General features: G+C 34.2%; 2 protein-coding genes across 3 annotated transcripts; one reads left to right on the top strand and one right to left on the bottom strand.

Moving 5' to 3' along the window:
* Positions 1–5,906: 5,906 nt before the first annotated feature.
* Positions 5,907–7,499, bottom strand: LOC107186015 (superoxide dismutase [Cu-Zn]). 2 transcript variants are annotated; one of them, XM_015573808.1, is made up of 5 exons: positions 7,403–7,499; positions 7,211–7,327; positions 7,025–7,121; positions 6,445–6,632; positions 5,907–6,348 (listed from the first exon to the last, which is right to left on the bottom strand). In XM_015573808.1, the coding sequence occupies exons 2-5, from the start codon at positions 7,271–7,273 to the stop codon at positions 6,238–6,240; spliced, it is 459 nt and encodes a 152-aa protein (XP_015429294.1). In that variant the 5' UTR covers positions 7,274–7,327; positions 7,403–7,499; the 3' UTR covers positions 5,907–6,237. The 2 variants fall into 2 exon arrangements, with proteins under 2 accessions (XP_015429294.1, XP_015429295.1); XM_015573809.1 differs by having other exon boundaries at positions 7,211–7,499.
* Positions 7,500–8,775: 1,276 nt separating this feature from the next.
* LOC107186016 (UPF0518 protein AAEL005291) lies at positions 8,776–16,654 on the top strand. Its single transcript, XM_015573810.1, has 10 exons — positions 8,776–9,256; positions 10,468–10,679; positions 11,166–11,417; positions 11,516–11,666; positions 11,798–12,043; positions 13,801–13,968; positions 14,076–15,350; positions 15,432–15,630; positions 16,070–16,226; positions 16,462–16,654. The coding sequence occupies exons 1-10, from the start codon at positions 9,107–9,109 to the stop codon at positions 16,622–16,624; spliced, it is 2,973 nt and encodes a 990-aa protein (XP_015429296.1). The 5' UTR covers positions 8,776–9,106; the 3' UTR covers positions 16,625–16,654.
* Positions 16,655–16,786: the final 132 nt, after the last annotated feature.

A 16,786-nucleotide genomic window follows, 5' to 3' on the forward strand; every position in this document is an offset into this window, starting at 1 on the left:
ATATAAACCGAATGTGTCTTATGATATTCACTTATATTTTATGTCACTCATTACTTCCGTTTTATGTCTTTTTAATACTTAATCAAGAAGGTCAAAACATTACATTGAATCAAAGGATAGAAAGCTAGCGTGGTCTGTGACCTGTGACCAACGTTTTCAAAACAACGTGCTGGTAGCGGAAGTGTCAATTGTACGTTGTGTAGAGAATACACATAGAAAATATACACGACTCACTCAATACTTGAAATCCGCAAAGAAACACCTCAGCACACACACGAATACACAGTGATTAAACCAACTTGAATTGAACTAAAACAAATTATAATAGAAATACTCTTCGACAAGGACTGCTTCACCCGATCCACACATGTCGCGTTGACTACTGCCACTGAACTGACGAATAGAAGACGTTTGACGAATCCCCATGAAAGGGACAAGTAGGTAATAAAAATGTATAAGAGGGAGGGGGAACAGGACAATGGACGAAATGCTCGGCGGTAACATCTCAAGGAGAACTAAAAAAAACAGTGGAAAATGCAATACCGTCCGGAGGTGCTATTATTTGTAAATATAATAATTCCTCGATAACATCTCCAACGCTTGCGAATTTCCTGCAGATATTGTAAATACATTAATCTCCTCAGACCCAGTGCACATTGCAATGTACAATAATTTTAACATTTGTTCTGAAGCTATTCTACGCTTCTTTTTTTTTAGTCCACGTGTACACTACAACGTATATGCTATATTTTCTAAAAATAAGATCTGAGGAGAAAATGATAAAATAGTTTCAGAGCAAACGTGGAAATTATTGTACATTTCAATGTACACTGGGTCTAAGGAAAGCGAAGAAAGATAATTGATGCGTAAACCGCTTTTTAAGAAGATTTTTTCACCGTTATTTAAACCATTTTTAATGATTAAAGGAAACGGTGATAATAATTTTTACAAGTTATTATTTCGTGGAAAATTTAGAAAATCGATACGACAGCTGATGTTCGAAACAACGAAACCATGAAATGTTATCGTGGTAAGAAAGAATATGACTGTAAAAAGTACTCTCCAATGTACATTTGATTTATGATACATTTCGCTCTTGAGATTATATTCTGAGGTGATATTACTTCTGGAAAGACCTGATACTTCAGAGCCAGGAAATGAATTATTGGAAACTGTAAAGCGAAATATCGAATCTGTTATTATTAATAGATAGCTTGGGGTAGGTCTGGGTCATACATACGTATATGTGAATACGAGGAACACACTCCTTATTTATTTCGTCGACGAAGTTTCGATCCAATTTTACAGAGAAAACGACTTTCTGTATTCTTCCAAGTAACAGCTTTTGCACTATTTAACATATGCCACTAGGAATCACACAATTTATTATTAAGACAGTAACACCGTGACAAACAGTTCATTTGAATCTCCGTTTCTCACTTTGATCCTATACGTAAGGTTTTTTTTTAATTTAATCGTAAATATGTAGCTGCAAAAAAGATTTGCAAAAAGAAGAACAGCAAGCACATTTCGTGAATGATCCCGCGAATACTCGCTGGAGAGTCTATTCCCGGCAAATCGCGGACGAGCGAGTTGACATTTTTCGGCGGGTCGGTCGTTGCACTCGGTGCAACCCATTTTCCAACGGGCCACGACCCCGCTTCCTCCCTGGAATACGGGTCACGCAGCCGGTGCACCCCGTTTCCCGTTTCTGCCCAGCCGTTTATTAAGAAAAAGAAGAAAAAAAAAGGAAAAGTGTATTCGGCGAACGAGATTTCGCGGTTCAAGACTGTCCGAGGGACCGAGGTTCATTTCAGGCGCAGCCCGTTCGTCTATGTATCTGTTCTCTATTTTTCGGTTCACACGTATCCGAGGGTGCATCTCCGACGATGTACGAGCATTAAATCCTGGAAACGCGATCCCTGACGGAACGTATACATTATTTAGGAAATTTTCCCGAAATAAAAAGATTGAGTAGCGTCATCTCGCGGTGAAATCGCGAACTAGAAAATAAAAAATACAAATGTCTCAGCAACCCGGTGGCTCACATTATTCCTTGGAATCCAACGCGTTAAACCTTACACATCGTAAAACTCTCACAATAAGTATGCTCGAGCTATAAATCTTAAATATACTCGAGCATTTAGTGTGACATACATTATTTCGAAGTTTTCAAATGTTCCTTTTCAATCCACGTTCATTGAGAACGACAAGTTCCTTGGAATCCAACTGACAATAAGTATGCTCGAGCTATACATCTTAAATATACTCGAGCATTTAGTGACATACATTATTTCGAAGTTTTCAAATGTTCCTTTTCAATCCACGTTCATTGAGAACGACACGGTAGAGCAAAATTAAAACAACTTTGCAAGGTAGACTGAACATATTGCACAAATCAGTTCGCGCAAATTATTTGAACGTGTAAACGAGTCTTAAGCTAAGAGTTGTTCATATTAAGTGATATTAAAACGCAGGTTTTCATGAATGATTTTGCTCGAAATTAATGTTTAAAGAGTAGAAATTATTAGGGGTCTAAACGGACCCAGGCACCCCTGCTGTGCGAACATTAAAAAGGTCCGCCTTCCAACGGTTAAAAAACCGGCGCGAATTTTTCAAATGTTTAAGTATTTACTGTCAGTAACGTTCTGTTCAAGTTCATTTTTGCGAAAATGTAATTTCTATCTTGTTTTCCGAACCGTTTGTTTTATATGTATAGGATATTACGTTTAACATCCGTTCGGAAGATTTCCAGATCGTTGGGAGATTTTACAGAGTTTTCGCGTAAGGTAGTCCGATTTACGATAAATTCAAGACGCGTCCTCTTATTACGGATACGATGTCGAGTTCGCCCAAGGGGATGGAAGAGAATTTCGAGAGAGTTTTCATCCCTCAAAAGTGAATATTACGCGGCCCCTGTGTGTGCTCGATCCGCCACGCGGGAAATAAGTTTGCCAGGCAACTTTCCATAAATTCACGTAATGGTTCGATATACACCCGACGCTTTTTATCGGGTTCGACGAAAAACAGATCACCCCGTTGTGTAAACGTTCACTTGCCATCGTTGCTGCACACGTTAACGACATAAGTTCGATGATCGTTAAATAAACGATTATTCAAATTATATTTTCATGTTGAACATGGCACCTCGACTTCGCTTCCTGTTATTTTATGCTTTTCACCATTTCTATTGTTACACGAGCATATATTCCCGTTATTTTTTAAACTCATAGAGATAGTTGAATGTTTTTTATTATTGACAAGCAACACGGTCTTTTGCCAAGTCACTGGTTCCTCTGCTATTATCCCGTGTGGTTCCATTGATGAATTTAAGAATCGCCTCAGAATGGGTGCAGATTTACGGAGGTTTCATTCTTTTAGTCCTACGGGGTGTGTCTTTCGAGTGGCGTCTGTGGATGAAATAATAATTGGGATACTTCAACTGTGTTTTGTAGCCACGTCTGTTGACTCTATGTATTGGATGTCATTATCATTGCCAGTTTGCGGTATACTATTACTAATAAAATTTTGTTAGCTCTCTCTTTATACTTACTCGTTCTAATAATGGCATTCGATTGTTGCGATGTATTGCGAATTTCTTGTGTATTTGTGACCGATGCACTGTGAGATTTGCTACGTTATCAGTAACGTAGTAGCAGTTGTCCATTTTATCCACTGTCTACTTTTGTCAGTTAAGGTGATCGTGGGTCACATCTCTCATAAAACACATCTAGACGGTGTAATTGTAATTGCGGAAATTGAGGTGTATTGAAATTTTGGCTGGTTCCTAGATCTATCAAGTAAGCGGTGGCTCTTTGCTCGACCGTCGCCCGCCTTTGTAGCGAACGGCCCATTGACATTTCGCATGCTGTCATGTCTGCCGTCAGCTCCAGACGTGCCATGGCGATTACCTCTAGGCAGTGGTTCCTTTTTCAAAGGCTTTATTTCCTACCGTGTTCGTGGGTGATTCCTTTTAGTCGCCTCTTACGACAGGCTGGAAATACCATAGGACTATTCTGACCCGGATCCACGCGGGGTTTATATATTTTATAACTGTTATTATTTTTTCAGTTTTCTTATCTACTGTGATGTTGGTCTGATAAGAAAGATTTTGTTAAATTTCCAATTCGAATAAATACTATTTAAAAATGATACAGAACTTTGATATTGATTGGCGTGTTAATTATTTTAAACTCCATTCTGGCTCATAAATATTTATCGTAAATGCAAATTTTCATATTGAAATCGATTGTGTGTCAACAATGACGGCCGGCACGAAGGTTAAAATAAAGCAATCTTAAAGGTGGTAAATCAACACAACGGAGTTTTAAACATCACTTGAAACACTGTATGTACAATCTGAATTACTGAGTTCCTTGTCTTGAATCTCTACCATCTGCTGTTAAAATTTATTATACGGAACTGTTTCAGCTTCCGTATCACTTTCCAGTAGAGTTGGAAGGTATTTTCCTATTAAAAACCGAGCACAATTGAAACGAATTATTAAGGCTTGTTCCAGAAAGAGAGAATACAATTTTAAAGGCTTCGATAGAGACGTCCTCGTAGCCGGCATCGCAATCCAATGTCATCGATATCAATTCTACTGCCGTTTCTCTTTTCCTTCTATTCTTCTTTTTGTCGTCATTTTAGGGGGCTTCGAAGCGCAGCTCTGCACGATTTCTTGCAATTTCATCGCACAATGCTGCTGATTCTCGGACAGGCTATTTATTTCGCGAGTTCGCCTCCTCTTCCACAACATTAGTCAGCAAACTGGATTACATTCGCTTCAAGCCACTCGGTCCGTGTCGTAAAAATCGAAGTGAATTCCTCGAAAACTACCGGAACGCTATACAATTCGATGTATTTGTCCTTGAATTTTAAATTTCAGAAATTGTTTCTCTTCGCTTTTTTTTAAACAGTCTTGAACATTCGAGCTGTTTGTACGGGGCAAAAGAATTCTTACAATTATGTGCATAAAATGATACGGAGATGGCGATAAATATTATTCGAACATGTATCGAATACATTTACAACGTTATTAGAACAGCTTTTTCTTCGCCAATGTCCGGATTTAAAGTTTAAGAAACGTAAATTAAGCCTCTCCCATTATTAACAAAGAAGAATACTACGAACGTTGTTAAAATTGTATTTGACCTGTTAAATAAAACCCAGTGACAACTGTAGTAAATGATTGCGATTTCAACAATGCACTTGTGCTTCCTTTTTCTTAACGATTACGAGACAATCTGTATTCTTGATCAGGAATACACTTTTACCGTTTGCAAAGCTTCGAAGCTTTAAATGGAGAGTTTGGTAACAAAAATACTTTCCCCATAACGTTGTGAGTGTAGTCAAAAGATTTAAAATAAATGTTATCGAACATTTTCTCCAAATAACGACTAGAATAATTTGCGCTACATAAAACGCGCAAGGAAGAGGATGGTTGCGCCATCTCGGAATGAGAGGGTGAACTATGAAATTAGAGAAATACGAATATCTCAGACAGCCTTTTTCTTCGCCAAGCACTGGATTTGAAGCAATAGGCACAAGAACATTGTTAAAATCGTAATTGTTTCTTCAATTGTAATCCGCGCCAAGAATCATCATTGGCTCAATCAAAAATGTGAATTTTGTTCGGCTAGTATTGTACTTTGACCGCCAATGTACAAGTGCTCAGTTCCTTTTTTTCTGTTATTAAAAAAATTCAGATCCGTATACACTCGTTAACCGATTGTTGATTACATAACAGATACATAATTATATACGCGTGTACTTATGTAACCGTTAAAATAGATATTGTAATAAATATAGAGAATACATATCAGTAGAAATATTATTAGTTGACTTTGTCATAGAAATATTATTGGTAGCCTTATCTGATAAAATTATCACAAAATAAACATTACTTTTTTAAAAAATTGTACGAAAGATATATATTATATATTTCTTCAATACAACTTCTCTTACATTGCATAAAAACTGGTTTTTAATATAAATTCAAAAGTACATACACACTATATATTAATAAGCATGTTCGAAATGACATGTAGCTGATTTACAAAGATATTCCAGCAGATACTTTATTGCAGTCAACATTGGTGTACCAAAAATTTACGATACATAACATATTCCTATTACAGGAAATTAGGAATGATATTAAAACTCATACCGTAACTGTAACAAATAAAGCTATAATTCTGTTTTATAATTTTTTGTATTGTAAAAGAATATATAGATTTAAACTTTTGCAATGCCAACAACACCACAAGCAAGGCGGGCACCAGCATTTCCTGTAGTTTTTGATAATTCATGACTACCTTTGCCAAGATCATCTGGGTCAGCATGAACCTGTTGTTATAAAGAAAAGACAATATGTTTATGAGATGAACTTGGCTGTATAATTAAATTATAGACATCAGCAAAAAGGAAAATCATTCATCTTACTACAAGAGTTCTGCCAATTATGCTGTTTGACCCTTGAAGCTGAATCATCTTGTCTGTAATGTTAACATCAGCTACACCATTAGCATTTGCTTCAACATTTCCCAAGTCTCCAACATGACGTACACCTGAGTCTGGTCCACCATGTTCTTTTCCTAATGGATTAAAATGAGCACCTGCACTTGTGCAACCTGTTGAATTTGTTTAAAAAGATAATGTTTAAAGTAGTGTATTTCATTCATTAGCATATATATCTAACAAATAATTTTAGAGATTTTAAGTTTTAACATCAAACATTTTAATGGAATATAATTTAATTAACTATGAGACTGAATAATTTTATATACAAAAGGAGGTCAAATAAAGTAAAAAGTTATTCATCTTTTAAATATTACTTTCTCACAGATTAATTAGTATCTGTGACTGTATCAGTATCTGTTGACCTCTAAATTTATATCTCCGAATGTCATCAACATTACCGATCTATTCAAGTCATTTGAATATTACATAGCAATTACCGACCATTTTAAGGCACTTTGATACAATTGTACAAACAAATATATATTCTAAAAGAAACGCATACCATTAGTGTTATCACCGAATTCATGGATATGAAAACCGTGTAAACCCTTTTGTAAACCGCTAACTTGGCCGGTGACCTTCACTGCACTTGAATTATCCTACGTAATAATTACATTATGACAAGACGCAAATAAAAACCAATGTCATGGTGAATTATACATCGAATGTTCATGAACAAAACTCTTACCGGTTGATCGAAATACAATGTGCCTTTGGCTTCACCCTGAAGAACGCACACAGCTTTAACCATTTTCAGAATTATAAGACTGAACAGAACAACGACCAAAACTAGAATGAACCTCGCCTGAAACAGTTACCGGTGACTTGTAGTACGTAACTATCGTTTTGCTGAATCACTAGCACAAACACGTTGACGTACCGTATAAGAAGCACTTGATCAGATAAAACAGTGACCTTACTGCTTACTTGAATCGAAGGAATGGCGCATCACACGAACCCACGGAATAACGGATCATTGATTTGCGAAAAACAAGGCTGTATGCAAAAATTACGAAAGGTTTCATGGAAACGAGAATTAAATAGTGCGCTCGAAGTGGCGTATATCAAAGGTTGCCAATGGTTAAAATTAGAGACACTATAATCAGAGACTGAACTTGAACCAACCAATTTTGATTGGTTCGCCAAACCATTGCTATGCCCGCTCATTTTTAAATTAATAAATTACACTAATCTTACTTAACGGAGACCCTCATGGAGCGGCAACCCTAATTGCAACAGATTTCAATCGCATTTACACCACTGACGGTTAGGAACCAGTAATTACAAGAACATAATTATTTGTAACGGTTGACACTCAATCTTGTCATGCGTACCTCGGTTAGTTCACTTTGGACAACTCGTCCAGCGTTATACTGACAGCATTTGTCTTGATCAAGCATTCAATTTGAAGCTGAAAGAACGTAGATTAACCCCCTGTTATTGACAATAACAATAAACGACCAGAACACTGTTAAAATCGCATTTAATTGTAGAATACCACTATTTTTTCGACCGGTGGTGTCGCCAGTGGCAATTTGCTCAAACTGCTAGCCAAATCATACCGACAGGTGAGTGAAAATTCCAAGTGATGGAAAATGCGAATATCTCAGTAATTAAGCGCTCAAAATGAACGCCGTTAGCCTCAATTTACTCCTGACGATCCCGTGCATCGAACCGATACCACAAAACCTCATAATCGAGAGAATGATTTCTGTCACCACTACAAATGTACATAGTACATATGTAAATTGAAAACGGCCCAATTAAAAATTTTTTATTCACAACATCAATTCAGAAGGATGTGAAGAGCAATCTGACATTATTAGAAATACATATATGATCGTAATTATCGTGGGTTATTCTATATTTTTGTTTTATACCATTCATCATGATGCATCATGATGTAAGAGAGAACTCTCATTCCAACTGATGACTCTCAAGTTGTCAAACTGAATATGAATAAAACTTGGTATTTTGCCCGTCGATTAGGATTATATTCGATTATATTGATTATATTATTCTATGCAATCACACGATGCAAATTGTATGTTTAATGTAATAAATAGAAAATTCAGTTTACTTTTCCTTTTTAAAGATGAATTGTCCACTAACTGTATCGAATCACAAAGTATACGTAAAAAGAGCGCACGAATAGAATCGCAAATACACAAGAAATGAAAAAAAAGTACTACGGTTATATCTACATCTATGTTGAATGAATATGGCGATTTTATAAAAATGGGTTAACTTATTACGAGTGACTGTGATCTTGGTTACCAAACATACGAAATGTTTCTCATAGTGTGTACAAATTGCAAACGTTGATTAGACCACTCGTAATGCGCAAGTCGCTTAATAAATATGCAAGTTGTGTTATCACCGTGTCCTTGCCGCGTAGGTGGGCGATTATCACAATAAGTAGGACAATTTTGACAGGGAAACTTGGTTAGTCGAACTATCACAGAGAGCATAAGCGTACACCTGTTTTTATGGACACTAGTAATAAGAGAGGCTTCGGAGAGAAAGGATGCATGAAATTAAGCCTTTGACGTACGTGAAAGTGACCAAAATATAAGCGAACAAAATGAGCTGGCTACGAAGTAGCCCGCTGAGGAATAGTTTCAGCAAGCAACGATCGAGAGATTCACCACCGAAAGACGCTGATCCTTCGGCGTGCTATGACAGCTTTTGTAAACACTGGCAGCAAGCTTATGAAATTATCTTGCACACATTTGTGAGTTCAATTTTTCAAATTAATCGAAGGTTTCTCTGAATGATGTTCTACACTGTGTTTCGTATTACCTTGTCCTTTCCACAGGAAATGAAAATGATACGAATACACACAAAGATTATAAGGGTGTCCAGATGTATGTTGAAGTATTTTAACAAGCGGTAGGTGAGATCGAATGGACCGAAAGTGTGCGACGATATTATTTCCGATCTGTCTTCGCTTTACAGTGATAACGCTTCCCAAGTTTTAAGATATTTCGATCTATTTACACTATATACAGTAATAGACACAGGATTCTGTTTATTGAATAGTTTAAATAGTTCCGGAATAAAAAGTTTACAGAAAAAAGCTTAGTTCATGCACACAAATACATCATAATCAGAGGGATTAAATCAGAATCAAATATTTCAAATGACTTGGTAACTGATTTTAATTCTTCAGGATGAATATTATTTTCTTTTTATATCTTGACAACTATAACAGGTATAAAAAAATTGTTAGAATGGCAATTTAATGAATTTTTATGTTGTATAAAACTCATGAAATTATTAAAAATTTTGTTGTTTAACTAATTTCATTGCACAGTTTCAGAGAATATAAAAGTCCATTAAATGTTTATTGTAATAATTTCTTTATATCTACTATAGTTCTCAAGATATATAAGAAAATGGGTTTTGCAGGGTAAGCTACTTGTCATTAGCCAATTTTTTATGACTGTGTGGCAAAAACAATTCTTACGTAATAGTAACTGTACACAGTCTGTGCAAATCGTAGGATAGTCCAAGTCAAATACCATTTTCTTAAACTGTTAAAGCATCTAAACTAACAATAACCAATTTAAATATGTTTATCTTATTGATGTGTGCAAACTGCTCTTCATCCTAAAGTTATACCACTGATTTTAAGATGTTATAAAATAGAATCAGATCAGAAATGACATCATAGGATACTTTTTATTCCATTTAATGTCGCCTACCACCATTATAAATGTTCCAACACATATCATATGCACTCTGTATATATTTTAATGTTTCAAAGTATTTTTATTCATGTTGAAAATTTAAAAAGATATATCTTGTATGTGCCTCTCATTTTTCTTATATGTACTTCGAATTGTATTAAATAGCAAGGAGGTTGATGCTTTAGCAAAAACTTATAAAAGCCTTTAGAACTATGTATAACGTGAACTAAATGTCTTTTTAAATGTTATATAGCCACTCAAGGGAATACCTAACCAGGATGATGTTCTCGCAGTTGTCAATCACATAGATCATATGGTAACACTTTTAATATTAGAATTGCGGGATGCTCGCTCTTACAATAAATATCGGCAATCTTCAACAGCGACGCATTCTCCTTGCTTGGAATATTTGTTAAGTGAAAACCTTCTTGTTAAACTGTACGACTGGAGCATACACACTGGAAGGTAAAATTTTTTTAAATAATGTGCACGCAAATTTATATTTTTTAGTCTACCAAAATGTTGTATAGTATTTTATTGTTTAGTTCAATTTATTCTTGCATATTTGTAACTTAATAGTACCATTAAAGAGCCTATTAACGGTTTTTTACTACACGTATTCCGATAGAAGAAAACTTGTTAAGACTGGTATCCACTTGTTGCGTATCTTCATATCGTATCGCCGTTGCGTATGTTGCGCCGTGACATCAAAAGAATAACACGGTATTTGGCTGAGCCAGTGTAGATATGAATACGTAGTGATAATACGGGAAAAGTCACACAGCGTTTCACACCATATCGTATCACTGGATTATATGCATGAGGACACAATACGAGAGTACGTCACAAGTAGATACCACCCTTTTGAATAGGGGCCTGATAGGTAAAGCGTTAATATGTGTGTCATAACGATGATTATACTTTATCTGAAGGTGTATATTATCATTACAGATTTAACAATGCTGTACGTTTAGAACAATTAAAACTTTATGAACTTTTGGTATCACATAGTAGTATTCTTCTTGCCCATGAACCAGTTGCTAGACCATTGTTACGATTACTCGAGGACTGTGCAAATGATATTATGCCATTAGAAGTGGTAAAGAAACTGGTAGTGTTATTAAATCAATTATGCGTCACTTTAATGCAGAACATGGCATTACTTGATCTATTTTTTCAACCAACAGCAATAGGGAAGAACAAGTTGGTAGAACATGTGTATATTTAAAAAAAAAAAAGTAAATGTGTGTTTAGATACACTGAACTTTTTAGTTATTTTTAATACCAACATGCTTTTTCAGGTTTATTATTTTTACATTATTAATACCGCACGTACATAGAGAAGGTGGTGTAGGACAGCAAGCGCGTGATGCTATGTTACTCTGTATGTCTCTTTCCAAGCGAAATGATGAAGTCGGAGTATATATTGCCGATCATTCTAATATATGTCCCGTATGTACTATTTATATATTAAGTCAATTTAAAAATGAATATAACTGAAGCTTTGCGAATTTGGTACAACGCAGAATAAATTATGGAAGTTATTATTCGTGTAGAATTTAATACAAATTGTATTTAATCAGGTATTAGCAACAGGTTTGAGTGGACTGTATTCACTACTGCCTAGGAAATTAGATATCGAAACAGATGATTGGCATCGATTGACACCAGATGATGTTAATGATTTACCAGCATTAATGCATTTAATGAATTCTTTGGAATTCTGTAATGCTGTTGCACAAGTTGCACATCCTTTGGTACAAAAACAATTATTAGAGTTTTTATACCATGGGTTTTTGGTACCTGTAATGGGACCGGCTTTGTTACAGGTGAGTGTACACATATTTTGTATTATTCGTTTTAATTAAGAACGAATATATGACCTTACCATAGATTTACAAATGGATTTATGCAATTAAATACATATGTTTCTTGTTATGTAACATTTATAAATGATGTCTATTATAGTTTATATTTACATTTAGTTTTTATTTTGTATTTGCATGTGGTGAAAGAAGGTATTTCCATATTTGTTAAAACACGTAATAACGGTATTAAAATTTTTAATATTCAATTGAAAGTAATTATTTGTGAATTACAATACGTTAGAAATCTTTTAAATATATTAAATCATTTTAACAAATATTTTCTGTAGAAATGACGTTTACAGAAATTCTTTACATTCCTGTAAAATGAAATAAAAAGAGTTGTTTAACAAATTATGGACCTTTCAAACAATTTATACTTAGTAGATCTTTATAGGCACATATTTGTCTATATTCTTATTTGAGATACGTGTTGCCAAGCGCATATAACATTGTCAGTGTGGTGATGGTAAATCTAAATCTTCATGCCTAATGCTAATGACATTCAAATCGTTTATGTTGTAATATGGTTGTGGTGGCTATCCAATGACACTTTTGTGCTGCTCAGGATTCTCTTGGTTTGACCATAGAACAGCTAGATGCACAAGAACATTGGGTTAGTACAAAACAGTTTAATTAGTGTGACAATATACATTGATGATTGAAATTTCAGTAAAGCATAAATCGAAAATCACTTATGTATAAAAATATATTATTATATAATATTGTATTTATAAGAATGTAAGTGTATTAAGTTTAATTAACTAACTTCTTCTGATCTAAAGTAATAGCTATTTGTAAAAAATGATATTAAAGACAAATATTGAGAATTAATTTATGAAGATTTAAGCTTTCACTGAAATACCCTACTTATACTCATTACACATTTTAGATACAAATAATGTAGAGATTAATTTATAAACCGCACATACACAAGTAATGTTTTTAAAAACTATATTTGAGATTGAAATGATTGTTTATATAATCTACTTTTCGTTAAAAAATTACACATTTTCATTTGCCATGTATTATTAATTTTCTTAAAATATGTGGTTTATAAGTTAAAGTTCATTTTTTACACATTCATTCACAAATACCAAAAATTGCAATCTTCATCATCTTTCTTGCTTTTCATATTTTACATGTTGTACAATAAATTATGTGTTGTTTTATAAATTACAAATACTTATATTTCCTATTTCCATCATGCTTAATCATAGACGTATGTAATATAATTGAAATATGGTACTAGGTAAACACTATTTTCTCTAATATACTATATTAATATTACTAATCATCAATTTACAATTACTCTAAGCTTTAAGGTATTGAAATATTTGCCTATTAAGAAAATATATTGCTTTTATGTTATAATTATTTATAAAATTAATTGCATACTTGTATATGTATGATAAAAAAAAACTTCAGATCACATATTACTTTACAAATGAATTCATTTTAACTAAATAAAGCGTGCGTTTGTTTTTAGCTAAATCGATTAACATCTTACATGTTTTTCTGTGAAAACTAATATCCTTCTTTTACCACAAAGTGAAACCTTTATATTACATTTTATTAACACCTATATGTATATATCCCAAATCATAATTCCAGTATTTGCTGTGTTAAACCTGTTTAATGTTTAGTATTTATTTAATAAAAATGACTATGTAATGCGAATTCATACGAAGTTATGGACAACTAACTTTTTAATATTACAGACAACTGTGGATGAATTAGTTGCAGCAACAGCATACTTCGATCTGTTTTTACGATCCGTAACTGAACCTGGTCTTTTACGTTCACTTGTGCGATTTTTACTTGAAGATAATTACGACGAGTGCAGAATATTGGACAGTCTTATTCAAAGGATATCTTCCAGATCAAGGGTACATATGTAATATTAGAAAACTGTTTTCAACAGTGAAACATCTTTAAACACGACATAGTGTGACGATACATCAACTCATTTTCTGGTAATATTTTTCTGTTTCAGTTATGCATAGTAACCCTGGCGCTGTTTGAAACTTTGGTCAACTTGAATTGCGAAGATGTTATGTTAGAATTATGCTTAGCTGCACTGAGTCCTTGTTCCCACGTGATGCTTTCTCAGCGTAGAAGATTAAGAGATATAGATCCCTTTGGACGTGCCGCCGAAAAATTTTTATCTTTGACGCCAAGCTGTTGTTCGCCGCTTGCATCCGGAAATTCTCAATTCAATTCTTTACCCAATAACACGACACAAGAAAAGAATTCGAATGTTACATCCGAGTCTTTCAAGTCGTTGTCTACGTCCATAAATTACGGCACACGAATCACAGATAGTTTGTACGGGAATTATCATGCGTATTTATGCGATGCGCGACAGAAAATCAGAGCTTGCCGAATCGCGTGTTCGAACTGGTTATATCAATACAACGGAGAGTTACCAAAAGACAGCACGACCAGCAGTGCGACAACTCTGATAGACGACAACGCGTTAGTAGATAAGTCCCAAAAGAAAATTGAAACAACTAAACGGCTGTCGTTAGAAACGTTGAAACAGCCAGCAGTGAACAATGAGATTAACGAAAATTCGTCGATAGACAACATTTTATTTAACATTCAGTCTTTGTTAGATGGAAAGGAGTCGAACAACATGGAAAAAGTTGAGAAAATGGAATCGGAAATCACAGGCTTGGAGTTATCATTAGAGGAACAAGCGAAATTGGACGCAGATATCGCTGAATTGTTAAGCGAAGACATAGGACTATCAGAATCTACCAAGGAAATTTTATTAACAGACAAAAAGGAACCTGATAGCGGCACTGATGATTCTAATACAGCAATGAACTCACTTTTGTCGTTAGGTGAAAGTAGTGGATACGAAAGTTTTGCATTTAAGGGTTCATCGGAGTCAACTCCGGACAATGAGTCCAGCGAAGATCGAATGAGTGAACAGGATAAAGTAGAAACAGAATTGACTAAAGAGCATGGTATACTACTCCACAGTATCATGGAACCGAGTTCGATCACACCGGAAGAATTAACAGCAACTAAACACAGTAAAGATGTATATCGTCAAGATGTATTTAATGGACAGCCTAATGTCGGTATATTTTTGGATGTTCTGCTAAGGAAGCTCGAGTGCATGACAAGTAATAATTTATATGTCAACTTACATTTAACTGGTCTTATTAGTAGATTGGCGATATACCCTCAGCCATTGTTACAATCGTTTCTTTTAAATCATTCCTTGGTTTTTCAACCCAGTATTCGATCGCTTTTTCAGGTTTGTAGTTACATAATTATATTGTGCAGAAACACAACCCATGAATCATTATAATTTCGGAAATGTGATTATGCGTTTTAGGTACTTGCATCATTGAAACATAAAATAGATCAGTTTCTTTCTGAGCATAATAACGTGGATGTATTAGTAGAACAAGCGCGACTGTTTCTGATTAGTCGTGAGGATAAATTAGTGAATGCTAGAAAAAATGCATTGGAGGCTGCCGCCCAGACTGCACCTGTTAAGAGAAATTCTTTAACCGGTGAACCATTCTCAAGAGGTATTATTTGTTTTTCAATTACTTTTAAAGTATAGGCTGAATTTTTTTGTTTTACGAAGTGTGACAATAAATTTTGGAGAATAACTCCTTTACAAATTGTATTCTGAAAATCAAACAGATGTGAGGTTATCGCATTCAAAGTAGTTTCATGAGGCTGTATACACGCATTTCAGTATTGAAAAATTGAACGTATATGTTTAATTCTCAAAATAAAATTTTTAAATGAATTATTTTTGAAACATTATTGTTACATTGCATATACTGATAGTTCAGTGATATATGTGTACATTTATATAAGTTAATATTAAATTGCTTTTAACATGTGCTTTTCACTCTGGAAGTATTCAAACGATGTAGGTATAATATCAAAACATTTATAGCGAATGGTAACTCATACATATTAGATATAAAACCTATACTTGAAGAATTATATTTCCAGGTGAAAGCAAGAGATGGAGTTTTACATCGTCTTTTACACAAATGCTTAGAAGATCAAGCGTTAACTCTGGTACAAGTAGTTTAGTCAATACGAATAATCAACCGACCGGTGTATCAGAGGATCAGTTAGAAGCTATTGCACATGGTTCCAGATACCGGTAAATATTTTTGTCCCTGATCACAGGTATTCAATGAAAATTATTGATTACATTGTCAAGCTGTAATTTGACATTGCAAAAATTTGGATAATTTTTACCCCAACAATTTGATTAATCCGTATTCTCCATAAAATGAAAGTTACATAAAAGTACATGAACTCCAGTGTAATAAGTTTCTCATGGAAAATATACCAATTCTGATAAACTGTATTAATATAATTTTTAATTTCGTTAGGTATTATACGAAAACGTCCTGGGAGTCTCCAAACGAAGTAAGTCCAGTACAAAATGTGGTCTTATGTGCAGTTATATTAGACGAATGGCTAAAAGAATTAGCCGCGATTACACAGGAACATGCCATTATGTCCTTCACAGATAGCTTGGAGTCAAAAGTATAATATGTAAGATGATCACGTTTATAAATTAAAATTCAGTCGACAATAGTAATAGTATATTCAAAACAGTTTTCCCTTTTACAGGGTTTTAATAAGTAAATATGTGATATATTGCTAGATTTATAAACTATAAGTTCATACTATAGATTTAGAACGATTTTACCT

Source organism: Dufourea novaeangliae, unplaced genomic scaffold (genome assembly GCF_001272555.1).
Source record: "Dufourea novaeangliae isolate 0120121106 unplaced genomic scaffold, ASM127255v1 scaffold54, whole genome shotgun sequence".
In the NCBI taxonomy this organism is placed as follows: domain Eukaryota; kingdom Metazoa; phylum Arthropoda; class Insecta; order Hymenoptera; family Halictidae; genus Dufourea; species Dufourea novaeangliae.